Source organism: Halichoerus grypus, chromosome 13 (assembly GCF_964656455.1).
Source record: "Halichoerus grypus chromosome 13, mHalGry1.hap1.1, whole genome shotgun sequence".
Taxonomy (NCBI): domain Eukaryota; kingdom Metazoa; phylum Chordata; class Mammalia; order Carnivora; family Phocidae; genus Halichoerus; species Halichoerus grypus.
The window spans coordinates 20,598,014-20,612,690 of NC_135724.1; the positions used below are offsets into that span (position 1 = coordinate 20,598,014).

At 43.4% G+C, this 14,677-nt stretch overlaps 1 protein-coding gene across 1 annotated transcript in view; it reads left to right on the plus strand.

Moving 5' to 3' along the window:
• Nucleotides 1-6,934, plus strand: part of MBD2 (methyl-CpG binding domain protein 2) — a 63,923-nt gene extending 56,989 nt beyond the window's left edge. Inside the window, exons 6-7 of the mRNA XM_036091045.2 lie at nt 2,881-3,019; nt 6,463-6,934. Of these exons, the coding sequence (XP_035946938.2) occupies nt 2,881-3,007 (127 nt within the window). The 3' untranslated portion in view covers nt 3,008-3,019; nt 6,463-6,934. The remainder of the gene's footprint in view (nt 1-2,880; nt 3,020-6,462) is intronic.
• The last annotated feature ends 7,743 nt before the right edge of the window (nt 6,935-14,677 follow it).

The following is a 14,677-nucleotide window of genomic DNA, read 5'->3' on the forward strand; positions in this document are numbered from 1 at the left end:
TTGTTGAATTAGTGCAGGTTCAAAATAAAAATCACTGCAAATGGAATTGTTACCCTTTCTGTAATTGTGCAGCCAATATTCTGTTTATATTAAACCTTTAACTAAAGATCTCAATATTAAGTATATATATTTTTCAGCATATTTGATAATATTTTCATCCATGGATGTATTTGGGGTTTTTTAAAGTAGTCTCCATGCCCAGCATGGAGCCCAAGGCAGGGCTTGGACTCATGACCCTGAGATCAAGATCTGAGCTGAGATGGAGTCAGGCTCTTAACAGACTAAGCCACATAGGCACCCCCTGTATTTGTTTTTGTTTTTTAGATTTATTTATTTTGGAGAGAGAGAGAAAGCGTGCACACACACTTGTGCGTGCACAAGCAAATGGGAGGGGTAGAGGGTGAGGGAGAGAATCCCGAGCAGACTCCCTGCTGAGCTGGGAGCCAGAGGTGGGGCTTGATCTCACAACCCAAGATCAAGACCTGAGCTGAAATTAAGAGTCCGTCTGAGCCACCCAGGTGCCCCTATATTCGTTTTTTAATACAAGTAACAAGTTCTCACAAACTTAACAGCCTAAAGCAACACCCAACCACTCACAGTTCCATAGGCCAGAAGCCTGGGCCAGACACCACCGGATTCTTTTCCCAGGGTCTTACAAGGCTGAAACCAAAGTGTCGGTTGGACTGCATTCCCTTCTGGAGCATAGGGTCCTCTTTAAAGCTCTTTTGATTGTTGCAGAATTCGTTTCCTTTTAGTTGTAGGACTGGGGCCTCTGGGTATCTTGCTGGATGTGGGATAGGGCGGTTCCCGGCCTTTAGAGGCGGATAGCAGTTCTTTGCCCTGAGGTCCCCTCTACATTCCCTCTCCAACATCTTTCAGGAAGGACATAGCCCCTTTTAAGAGTTTTTCTTATTAGGTCAGGGTCTCTGGAGTAATGTCTTTTGATTAACTCAAGGTCCATTGATCAGTAACCTTGTCATGGAGGGACCTCCCAGCCCATTCACAAGTTCTGCCTGCTCTTGAGGGGAGGGAATTATACAGGAGTCTATCCAGGGCCAGGGACTATGTTAGAATTCTGCCTGCCCTGATGGGCAAATGCTTTAATTTCAGGTTCCATAAGTATGGGAAGTAATGCTCAAGACAAAAGAGAATCGAGGCAGTTTTAGGACATACCTCTCCAGCCAAAAGCACCATTTGCTCTACTTTTTTCCTAACGGGATTACTCTAGGGCACTTGTGCAGATTCTCATACTCTCTTATCAGGAGTGAGATTGCTCATGAGACTGATATGCCATTTGTCATAAACCTTGAGTCATGAGGCCAGAGGCAAGACTAACTATGTAAGAAATAAACAATGTGTGCTTGACCCTGGTCCAGCTACATGAAAATATGTTCATCTCTAGGTTCTTTTAATATGACAGAGGCTAGACTACTCCATGACAGCCCCCCTCTTTGTGAAAATTCAGTTAAAGAGTGGAAGCCTATACCTTTTAACTCCTTGTGCTGTTTTCGGACTTTGGTAAAGACATAGAAAGTTTTTGTGGCTATACAACTTATGTTAGCTTCTCACCTTGGATATAGTCTCATGAGATAGATCAGCTGGAATCTAGTAAATGTAACTTTACAAGTGGTTGAGGACACAAGTGGTACATACTCAGTGAATCAGCATCGACTTCCAGAATGTTGCCCTCCTACCATTCCGCGTTCCCAGGTTCGAGGCAGTGCTGCGCTGTTTTCCTCAATATCGATAGAGAAAGTGACTTTTTTTCCCCACTGTGGAGCCCTCAGTATTCCCTCTTGTGTCTCTTATTTGTCACTGGGCTGTTCCGTTTCCCACCCTACATCCATCCTACCCGCCTTTCCTCTGGTCTCAAGAGGTGATTTGTCCCACTTTCTAGTCAGGGCTAACCCTTCCACCTGTACCTTTGCTTCTTTCCCTTTCTTGTTTTTATCTAAGACTCTTACTTTCCAGTGTTCTCCCTTCTCTTGTGTTTCTTCTTGGCCTCCCCCCTTGGCTCTGGATATGAATTGCTATTTACCGTCTTGGCTCATTAGAACTATTTTAGAAATCCCTCTCTTGTACTGTCCGGGAGCGACTCTGAATTTTTTTCTGATTTTAAGCTTAAAGTACATACCAGTAGACTTTTTTTCCTGTGCTTTGTTTCCCATCAAATGGTTCAGAACCCTTTTTTTTTTTTTTTTTAATGACTTGGCAGTATTAACTTTCACTTTTGAGGTTCCACTGCAGTCCCCAAGACAGAGAGAAACTTGTGGCATGTTCTTAACTACTCCGCTCATCTCAAAGAGATGCTGTTCAGTTTCTCTCCTCGGTACATAGGATCATGTGGTCTTGGCTTCTTCAGGATGGCTGGCTGCCAGCACGACTGGGAACCTGGGAGAGAGCTCCGTCTGTCTTTCCCCAACATAGCCATAGAATGCCAAACTCAATCATGCCCCCACTTCCTCCATCTCTCTGCTTCGTTGAAAAAAATCTCTTCTTCTTTATTTTCCATATAACTTCTTTCTTTTATCCCTGCTTTCAAGTTATTTCTAATATCCTTTATAGCAATAACCCCAAATCTTCACGTACTTGAAATTTTTGAAGTTGAAGAAAAAGTCACTGAAATAAATCTACTCCTACCAGAATTCTCTGAGAGGTGTGGGATACCTGCCTGTCTGAACATTCCTGTTTGTGGCAAGGCTCACCTCCGGTGCAGTTTGGTTTTGTGGGCATAGGAGAAAGTCTTGCAAAGTCTAAGGAGAAGGAAATGTATTCTTCTCAGGAATTTTCATGATTTTGAACTAAAGATAGACCGTAGTACCAGCTGCATGCTTCCATTACTTGCCAGATTATCAGTGTGTGTTTACTCTTTTGTAAAAGGAAACAGGAGGAGCGAGTACAGCAAGTACGCAAAAAATTGGAAGAAGCACTGATGGCAGACATCTTGTCGCGAGCTGCTGATACGGAAGAGATGGATCTGGAAATGGACAGTGGAGATGAAGCCTAAGAATATGATCAGGTAAACTGAGAGCAGAGAGAGAGAGACTTGCAACTGAAGGTGCTTTATTTTCTTGCTTTTGCCCTTGGTAGCCTGCCTCAGCAGAATATAAAATAGCTTCTCCGCTGAAGAGCTGGGTGGGTACTGTTGTTTGGTTTCCTCTCTATTTGAGAATCCTGTCCTTTTGTCCTCCTGATGTGAAGACATTCACAGCCCTGCAGCCACTTGCAAGGGATCTAACCTCCTTCTTCAGTGCCAGGTGGAAAACCTGCAAGGTGTCCTTAGAAGCAATCAGGGGAAGAGAAAAAGGACTCTGCCAGGTAGGGGGCAGTGGCTGCAGGAGATGAAGGTGCCTGTCATCCCCACCATGCTGTCTTTCTGGCGTCTGTTGTCCCCTCTTTAAAGTTACTACTGTAAAGTAGGCAAAGTCCCTTTCTTTTTCTAGGTTCTCTCTAGCACAGGCTTGATGCAGAAAGAATGGGAAGGGCATTTTATAAGACAATAAATACTTTGCCTTACCACATACAAACTTGGACCCTATTGTGAACTCACATGAGTGTCATAGGCTCTGTCCTGATGGCTATATTTTCTCTTTAGGTGGTTGTGGTCAAGTCCCCAAGGGCTTGTGCAGCACCTTGCTTTCCAACTGCCATCCTGCTTTGTTTTGGCAGGTCTTGTCTTACTCGGTGCCCCCCATAAGCCGATTATTTATTTGCGTCCTTTGAAGCCAAAACTGAGGGGCGTCAGGGAGAGAAAGAGAAATAGAGAACGAACAGAGTGAGTTAGAGTCCTAACTCCTAGTTGTTTTGGAATCTGTCCTCTCTGTCCCTTTCAGTCTGGGGACCTGCCCCTCATCCCACTAGTCATTCTTGCATTCAGTGCTCGTCCTGGGGACACAGTGGTGGCCACGGTCACACAGCCCCTGTGCTCACAGAACTTACCGTATAGTTGTATTGACCAGATGCTCACATAGCTCCATAATTGCCAGCTGTGATAAGTGCTACAAAGGAAAAGCAGAAGTGCCCGGAGAGGGGAGCTGATACGATGTGAAGGGTGACCAGAGCCTCTCTGAGGAGGTGACATTTAGGTTGAGCCTCGGGGGCAAGCAGCAGTAGGCCAAAGTTTGGGTAAAAAGTGTTCCCATCAAAAGAAACAGCAAGGAGAAGTTGCTGCCTTTAGGGAACAAAGAAGAGATCTTCACAGTTGGAATGTAATCTGGGGAGGGTTGGGAGAAAATGTGGAGAGGAAATCTAATCATGCTGAGCCTTGTGGGTTACGGGTTAACATCAAAGCCAGAGGGAATCCACTGAAGGCTGAGGAAGGTGATCAGATGTGCTTATTTATAAGATCTGGCGGCCGCCCCCTGAGACAGAGGATGGGGGCAGGGAGAGCCTGGAAGCGGGGTGACCAGTGAGGAGGTGGTTGTAGTTTGGCAGCGAGAGGGACAGTGGCCTCACGGGGGTGTTGGCAGTGAGTGCAGAGAAAAGGAGGTAAAGCAAAGGTCCATTGGAGATGTATTTGGAGATAGAATCAAGTTGATCAGGTGACTGATTAGAAGTGACGGAGAGAGTGGCCGGGATGACTCCAGTTTTTCACTGGAGCCGCGGAGGGGACGGCCAGGGGCCCGTTTGGTATAGGCACAGAGAGGGTACTGTGTGCGGGGAGGCTGAGTTCATGGTTCACACAACCATCCCTGCCCGTCAGGGCCTTTGTGGGGTTCAGGGAGCGGCTCGTGCCGCAGGGATAAGAAACCAGGGAATAATTTGAATGCCTCACATTATATATTCAGTGGCAGCATCACCATTTGGTGACCATTTCCTGAACACACAGAACTGTTGGAATCCAGTTCAGTGCTATTTTAAGTTTTTTTTCCCCCTTATTGAGCACAGGAAGGCGCCATGTTGATCTCGAATCTTGGTTTCTACTCTGGCAAGGGTGTGTTTTATGGGCTCTGACGAGTGTGCTTGCTCTGTGCCAGTCCTTCGGGGGGAAGCCTGAAGCATGTTTCTTCAGTCCGAGGGCCTCAGCCACGCTGTCCCTGGGGTGCGGGGTGGCCATCGGGGTGGCTGTGTCTGCTGCCGCGGAGGTGACTCTAGGAAGGCCCTCCTCTTTTCAGAGCTTTTTAGCTTTTTGTTGTTTCTCAGACTTTTCTCCTGAAAACAGTTTAAGATAATCAAGGATCATCTAACTGAGGTTTCACTAGACCCTTGCTTACTTCACAGATTGCTTTGCAGATGGGTATCAAGGCAGCACCTTAATTTATGTGAGCAAGCCTGGGTTTCAGGGACTAGGCACTTGGCTCATGTAGAAGCCAACATTGCTCACTGCCTGGCACAAATGTGGTTACTGGAGGGAACAAACTAACTAACACGGAGCGATTAGAGTTATATATACTTAAAATAGCCATTATTTTGGCATGTTGGGTAGAGAGAGATTCATAGTGTGTGTATCACATTCTAAACTTGAGAATGGTATTATTAGACCAGGCTAGTAGACTTGAAGGTTGTGGAAGAATTAGAAGCACTTCTTAGTTATCAAAATTGAATTTGCCTAATTGACTCATTTAGCCCCCTTTACACCTAAAGTCTAAACCAGAGCACTGCCGTTTGACTTAATTAAGTGTTCATAATAACCTGTAGAGTAGACAGGACTTGGCTTGACCAAAGGGTAGGCCATGGCCGACTTCACATGGCTAGTGAGAGATGGAACTGGTGCCACGTAGTTCCGTTTGGGTCTGTCAGCCTCATCATGCCATGGCTCTCTCTCACGTCCCTTATTAGCAACGTAGGCCTTGATTTATTTGTTTTATGTATGTCCTCAATAACAGGTTGAGATTTACTGTGTTAGTTAAAATTTTACAATCATAGAGGGGTACCCAGGTTATCAAAATTTTAAGAGTGCTTGCAAGAAGAAAACTGTAAAAACAAAGGTGTCAAAATATTTAGCTGCAAATGAGATACAGGATCAGAGATATAAATAGTTCTGTCTGCATTTGCACCGTATCGCTTCAGCCAGGTTCAATAATGAGAAAGCTTCAGTGCCTGTCTGTCACTCATAAATGCTCCGAAGTAAAATAAATCGTGGTTAGTAGATGTTTTTCTAAATTTTCTCAAAAATGTTTGGATTTGTCTGTGTCTATTATCGTTTTCTTTTTTTATTTGTATGCCCTATGATTTCTCTTTTTGTACAGGTTTAGTTATAGATAGAAGATGTTTGTGTTAGCATACAAAGCTGTATGTACGACTTCTCTGAAAATGAAATGAGTATAAATTTATTATTAAAGCACTTGAAATCATGAGGGGATATGTTGAACATTTTTTTTATGTACAAAGTGCTGTAACTAAATGTTAAGGCTTTAAAAATGTGGTTCTAAGTAAAATTAAGCTTCTAACTACTTTTTAAAGTTCTGCTGACCTCACCTGAGAAATCATCACATTACTTAAGTTTGTTTGTTTTCCTTACAGGTAACTTTCGACCAACTTTCCCCAAGAGCAAATTTCTAGAATTGAACAAAAGCGTTTCCACTGGGTTTTGCCTGTAAGAAAAAAATGTACCCGAGCACATAGAGCTTTTTAATAGCGCTAACCAATGCCTTTTTAGATGTATTTTTGATGTATATATCTATTATTCAAAAAATGATGTTTATTTTGAGTCCTAGGACTTAAAATTAGACTTTTGTAATATCAAGCAGGACCCTTAAGATGAAGCTGAGCTTTTGATGCCAGGTGCAATCTACTGGAAATGTAGCACTTAACGTGAAATATTTGTTTTCCCCCCTGTTTTAATATGAACCGATCAGGAGTACCAAATAAATCTCCCAATTAAAGATTATTGTGACTTCACTGTATATAAACAGATTTTTATACTTTATTGAAAGAGGACACCTGTACATTCTTCCATCATCACTGTAAAGACAAATAAATGATTATATTCACAGACTGATTGGAACTCTTTCTGTTAAAGAGCACACATAATAAATAGCCACCCCCCGACTCCCGCCCCTTCCCCCCGCCCTCCCCCCAGGGTTCCTGATTTACAGTCAGCTGTGATCCCTGGGCCTTAGGTTTCAAATGGAGGTGGTGGAGAATAGCTCATCCATTTGCAATTCGCCTCCGGAAAGCGAATTCTAAGTTGCCATCTAGCATGTGTGATGTTTTTTTTCCTTGCCCGTGACTAATACTTTTGTTAGTTTTATAAAAATAAAGCGTTTTCTTCCCTTGGGCATGAGTGAGGTACATAAGTACCCTTCAGATGGTACTGGAAGGTCCATGTCTGTCATTTTTTTCTAGGACACTTTGCATTTTCTAATGTCCACTGGCCCTATTGAGTTAACAGGTGCAGCTTAGACCCTTTGCCACAGAAAGAGGCAGCTTTCTAGACAGAGTTGCTTCATGAGCCAGATTGTAATACTTTACTAATCAGTACCCGGCCCCCACAGTATTAACGTTTTGTTGTCATTGTTGAAACTCTTAAGTGTAACTTCATTTCCACTTAAATTCCTTGATACCTAATGACTAAAACTGGCACAACATTATTAAATGAGTTTTAAAATCAAAACATACTTAAGTTAATCTGATGCCAAGGAAAGGAGGGGGAGTGTTCATAAGCAAATTTAAACACATTTTGAGAAATAATATCTTTCTATGGGAAGGGTTTATGTACTTCTTCACTCTGAGTTCTTTTAAAATTAGACCCAGAAATGATGTGGTCACCAATGTGACCAATTCCATGTAAATGTCACCTGTACATTTTATTACGGCTACCTCCAGCACCCTTCCCGTTCCTGAGGAAGGGAAAGAAAATAGTCAAAGCAATACAACTGGCTAGGTTGGGGCTGTTGTCTCTCTGGACCTTATGCCAAACTACGTAAATAACACCTTTTTGGAATTCCTGATTTACGTCCAACTTGGATCTTTGGGCCTTAGGCCACTAGTATCCTCAGAGTGGTCTCGCTGGCAAATGAGGTGGGGTGCTTGCAGACGATTGGCCAAGGAGGCCTGCTCTGGGCCCATCAAACTGCCCCAGCGGGGCTGGCAGTGGGAAGTTAATATTGATTTCTTTTTAAAAACTGGTGTGACTACTTAGAATGGATGTCCAAAGGCTTTTCTTAGGCTCCCCCAAGTCCATGAGTTCTCTTTTGTAATCAGGCTTGGGGTAACTTCACCTTGGTGATCAAATGTTCTTTTTACAAAGCTATCCAACCAACATAGACATGCTTTTATAAATAGTTTTTGTAAAAGCAAAAACACAATGTACACACATATACAACTTTGATTTTTGTTCCTATATCCTTTGCTCAGGTAGAGAACAAGGTATGAAAGCCATTACATGGTGTCCAACTGGGACCATCCCATAAATCCAGGTTTTCCCAAGATACCCACAGGACGACATGTCCAGAATTAAATTCATTATCTTAGCCCCCAAATCTATCATCATCTTGCATTCCCTAACTAGGGTAAAAGCAAGTCATCTGATGCAGTTGCTCAAGGCAGACACCCATGAGTGATCCCAGATGCCACTCTTTCCCTTGCCTCCACTGTCCCATCAGTCCTGTTAGAACTACTAAATGCACTTCTCACATCCATACCTCTTCTCCACTCCCGCAACCCACTGCCTTCCTACAACCTCCTTTCTCTCCTCTGGACTTTCAGTGGCTAACTTCCTCCCTCCCTTCCTTCCTTCCTTCCTTCCTTCCTTCCTTCCTTCCTTCCTTCCTTATGGTCCTCAAAGCAAATGTGACCATATCATTTCCATACTCAAAATTTCTCACTTCTCTCTGTAATTTTTAAGAATTATTTTAAGAATAATATTTTAAGAGTGAGCACTTTCCAATGAAGAAAACCTGTGTTTGAACCCTGATTTTGCCATTTGTGTGACTTGTCAGGTTACTTAATCTCTTTGAGCCTGTTCCTCCTCAGTGAAATAGGAATAATAATACCTACCTCATAGAGTCGTCGTGAGGACTAAGTGAGATACTGTTTATAAAGTGTTTAGCACAGTGCCTAGTGCATAGTGAGCGCTCCCGTTGGGGCTTGCTATTGTTATAACCCCTGCAGGTGTCTGTTTTATGTCACTTCCAAGAGGCGTTTTCTAATAACTGTAACTACTCTCCACCCCCCATAATACTCATTTCCTGCCTCAGCACTCTGTTTATTTCCTTTGTAGAAATCTTCTAAATCTGTATTTATTTGTTAACTTTTTGTCTATCTCTCGACTAGAATGTAAGCTCCACGAGAGCGAGGATGTGTCTGTCTTGTTCCCTGTTACAACCCCAGCACTTAGCCTAGTGCCTGGCAATAGTAAGCACTTAATAAATGTTCGTTGAATAAATGGATGAATGATCAAAAGGCTCTTCATGATCTGATACCCGCCTATTTGTCTGGCTCATCCTGCCACTCTCCCCATTGTAGCTTCAGCTCAAGAAAAACCGCATTACTTGGTCCTTCGAAGTGCTCCTTGGGCCTCTGTGTCTTTGCACCTGTCATTCCCTTTGCCTGCCTGTCTACATGGCAAATTCCCGGTTACTGGTCAAGTCTCAGCTCAGTGGCTACCTCCTCTGTGAAGCTGTCCCTGATTTCTCCAGGCAGATGTTCTTCCCTCTTCCAAGTTCCCACTGCACTTTGTAAATACCTCCATGGAAGCACTTTACTGTATTGTATTGTAAATTTGTTTGCATGTCTGTTTCTACTTTTAGACTGTAAGCACCGTGAAAGCAGAGATTGCATCTTTTCATCTTAATGTCCCCAGAGCCTAGCACAGTGCCCAGAACATAAGAGTTTTGTCAATAAATATTTGTTGAATGAATTTGTCAATGAACAAAGAGTCTTGCAGTTGGACAGGTGTTGCGAGACGTATGTGTTATAAAGGAAAGGAATGCCCCTGGTGGCTTCCAGTGTATTTCTTTGTTCTAGAAAAGAGATCTAGAAAGCATTATGTAATCTCTCTGAATATAAGATTACTTGTTTGAATTTTAAAGATAAGTTGAATAATATAGATCTTCGTAAATGATTGCAAACGATATCAGAAAGCTTTGTGATCTCTCAAATGCTACAAAGTCCAAAACAAATATTTGCACTATTAGTATTTCCATAGTAAATGCTATGCGAAAATGTACAGCAATAAATTTTGAAGCTTTAAAAATGTTTGTGTAAGTCATCTTCAATGACTTAATCCATGAAGGACTTCTCTGGCCCATGCTTCCTGGACACAAGGGGCTTTAGACTGGGGTTTAGGTCTCCAGAGCTTTCAGAGCTTATTCAGTGACCTTACTTTCATTTGCTGAGACAGTTGCTCCATCATAGGGTGGTATGTCTGCTGAGCAGAAAGGACTGGAAGCTTCTCCACAGAAGCAGAGGGAGGCCACACTGGACCTTGTGAGGCCGTAGCCTCGATGCCCCTCGACAGCCAGAGCTGTCACAGCTTCCCCACCCCGCCTGCCTTCACTTCAGGGACACGGATGTGACCTCCATACAAAATACACCCCATGGGCCCCTACTGAAGTTGCAGGTCCACAACGGCGGTTCCATCAGGTACTCCCAATAGGATTTGCTGGGAACGGCTGTGGGATTGGGAACTGGAACAGTGAGCTATCATCCGCATGTCTCAAAGGGTCTGGGGTGGACTGCAAAAATTTAAGTTACATACTGATTTCTCTAGAAGGGCACATCGTATGTAAGTTACTTTGTCAATTACTCAGCTTTTGTTTTTATAGCAGAAAGAAGTTTTGTTTTTAAGATTTTATTTATTTGGGGCGCCTGGGTGGCTTAGTCGTTAAGCGTCTGCCTTCGGCTCAGGTCATGATCCCGGGGCCCTGGGATCGAGTCCCGCGTTGGGCTCCCTGCTCAGCCCTGTCTGCCATTTCCCCCTGCTTGTGCTTGCTCTCTAGCTCTGTGTCAAATAAATAAATAAAATCTTTTAAGATTTTATTTATTTGACAGAGAGAGACAGCAAGAGAGGGAAGACAAGCAGGGGGAGTGGGAAAGGGAGAAGCAGGCTTCCCGCAGAGCGGGGAGCCCAATGGGGGGCTCGATCCCAGGACCCTGGGATCATGACCTGAGCCGAAGGCAGACGCTTAATGACTGAGCCACCCAGGCACCCCGAGACAGAAGTTTTTATTTCATTTCTATAGCATCTCATAATTTATAGAACACTTTCACCCCCATTAATGTCATGTTTGAATTTTAACTTACACTTAAGCTATGTTATATGCACATGTTATCCCCATTTAAGAGTTGAGGAGTCTAAGAAGCAGACAAGTTAAATGACTTACTCAGGCCAGAAAGGTGCAGAGAAGGGAACTAGTATGCAGAGGTCTTCTGTTTCTAGAATGCCCTGCAACCTTCCAATGCTCTTCCTCACTTGGGTTTCAAGCTGCATTTCTTTCTGTAACAGAGAACAACACAGTTTGATTTATTAAGTACAGTGTGACTCTGGCCTGAAAGCTTATATAGGGCAGAGTGCTTTTTTATAGGAAACCTGCTTCTTTTATGTGGGAATAGTCAAAGCTTTTCCATTGATCTCTTCTGCTGAGCAATCTTTACTAGGATTACTTTTCTTTTATAGGAGGTGGGAACAGGTGCAGTTTCTTACTTAGTCACAGAATGTTGGGAGTTATTTTTCTCGGGGGGGTTAGCATTTTCCTTCTGCTCTAGTACGTTCAGCTTTTTGCTTCATAAGCTTGATGCTGTGAGAAGTCCAGCAACAAGATGCAACTGGACCGTAGTAGGCCCTGGGGAAAGGGGCTTGGAAGTGGGGTGTGTCTACCACATGCACCTTGGGCATGAATAAAAGCATTCACTGGGGGTGGGAAAAATATCCGACCTTTCATTATTTGTTTGCATCTCATCCTTTTGAGATCTAAGGTTTTGAGTGTTTTATTATATGCATAATATATTAGTAGAGTAGTGCATGTATGTAATTTATAAGTAAATACCCGAAAATAATTGGGATATATGCTTTTGTTTTTGAAAGGGATTATTTTTTTTTTAAAGATTTATTTATTTTGGAGAGAGAGAGTGTGCGAGGTGGGGAGGGGCAGAGGGAGAGAATTTCAAGCAGACTCCCCACTGAGTGGGGGGCCCTATGCAGGCCTCGATCCCATAACCCATGAGATCATGACCCATGAGATTATGACTTGAGCTGAAACCAACTGTCAGATGCTTAATGGACTGAGCCACCCAGGTGCCCCAGAAAGGCGTTTATTATTTAATTTTTTAAAAATTTTAATTTATTTGTCAGAGAGAGAGAGAGAGAGAGCACAGGCAGGGGGTGCGGCAGGCAGAGGGAAAAGCAGATTCCCTGCTGAGCAAGGAGCCCGATGCGGGGCTCGATCCCAGGACCCTGAGATCAGTACCTGAGCCGAAGGCAGACGCTTAACCCACTGGGCCACCCAGGTATCCCAGAAAGGGTTTATTATTAAAGGAGTTTTGAGACCACTACCTCAGTGTGGGACTCTATCTGGGCTTCATGTACCCCTGGAGTCAAGGAGCGTCCTCTTGCCATTGGTTGCAAAGGTTTGTGATAACATGCCCATAGCTCCCATAAAATTCTCCATAGAGAATATATATCACAGTGCCTGGTATATGGTAAGCATTTCACAAATGGTAGCAGCCCCTTCCCTCAAAACAAGCCTAGTGACTTTGGGGGGACTAGAATCTGCTTTTTGAGGAGCTACTGTGAATTTTGATGACTGGACAAATACTCCCTGGACCAAGAGAGAACCAAAGCGGGGAGTTTTGTGTGTCGGGCGATGGGGGGTGGGGCGAAGATAGATGATGAGCTGTCCCAGTGCCTTGTTAATCGCAGCATGATTTATACTGAAAGGCCTGGGACCCAATAATAGCTACTTGTGTGAAAATAGAAACATTTGGAAACTTTAAGGAGAAAGATACAAATGGCAACATGTTAGAAAATGCTGTTTATGGCCGGCATGAATGCCTTCTTTGAAAATCTTTCTTTCCCTCCCCTGCGTCCCCCAGAACAGAGTCACTCAGTATAATGTTATAAGTGAGAAAACCACAGCTGCATAGCTATAACAGTTATTTTTATAAACCGTGGTGCTGCCTTAGAGCAAAGCAGATTTGAGTTTTCCCGAAGCTGCTATGAGAAGGGATGGATTAGTCACCTAACACTCGGCCCCGGGGACACACAGTGACTCAGTGCTCAAAACACATTCCGCTTTCCTGGAACTTTCAATTCATTTAGGGAATAGTCACAATCTTTGTTCTTCTAATTTTTTAAAAAAATAAAATCCAATAGGCTCCACCACCATATCCTTAAAGACTAGTTGAGAGGCAAGAGGAAACAATGGGAGATCCCTACCTGATACGGAGGAATCTGGGGAAGAGATAAATGTGACAAGGAAGAAATCTATACTCTCACAAACATGTCCACTTAGTGGGCTCTCTTGTTAATTCAGATGTCTGCACCTAAATTTAGATCATATCCTCAAATAGAAAAGGAAACCTGTTATCTTTTCCATTTCCTTATTTAACCATCTGTAACAGGCACAGCAGGTTGGTTAACCCGCTAGCCATTCACAGATGTACTGGCGCCACCCTTATGCTCCTAATTAAGATCTGATGCTTAGATCTTCAGCAACTATCATGTGACCTTGAGGAGACAAATATGAAGATGAAAAACCAACACTGTAAGGAAGGTGGACTGCAAAACCATCAAGAGCCCAGATTCTCAGTGATAATGTTAAATTCTTGGACCAGCTCTGATAATACCTCTCCTGGGCTTTTTGTTAAATCAATAATACCAACATGCAGTGAATGAATCAATCTCTTTCTCTCTCTCTTTAAGCTATTGCTAACTGGTACATGCCCAAATTTAGACTTTGCTTTGCGTGCTAATATTCAATTAGTCACCGGGAGTTCTGTCAAGTCTTCTTTCTCATTATCATTTTTCTTAGGTTACTCATGTCAGGCTTTTGTTAACCTTGTCTGGGTTACTACAGTGACTTCTATTTGCTCTCCCTGCCTCTAACTTTTCCAGCCCCATGCCATTTTATTATTTATTTATTTATTTATTTAAAAGATTTTATTTATTTATTTGAGAGAGAGAATGAGATAGAGAGAGAGAACATGAGAGGAGGGAGGGTCAGAGGGAGAAGCAGACTCCTTGCTGAGCAGGGAGCCCGATGCGGGACTCAATCCCGGCACTCCAGGATCATGACCTGAGCCGAAGGCAGTCACTTAACCAACTGAGCCACCCGGGCGCCCCGGCCCCATGCCATTTTAAATATTGCTGCCGGGTCTTTCTCAAATGCCTTTCGATTATCTGATGTTCTGAGTCACATTTATAGTGGGTTTCTATCCTTTTGGACCAGGTCTGAATTCCTCAGATGACACTCTTGTCCTTGGTCTACACAGTTTACCTGTGGACACTCCCAGCTAAAACCCTTAGTTAAAGATAGAGACACTCCTATCAAGTATGGCATACATCACCTCCCACAAGCTGAAGGCCATGGTTAGTCCTTTTTTTTTTTTTAATAGGAACTCTTTTAAAGATTTTATTATGTATTTATTTGAGAAAGAATAAGAGAGAAAGAGAGAGAGAGAGAGAGAGTTGGGTGAGGGGCAGAGGGGAAAGGAGAGGGGGAGAATCCCAAGCAGACTCTGCACTGAGCACAGGGCCCGACGGGGGGGGGGGGGGGCTTGATCTCACGACCCTGAG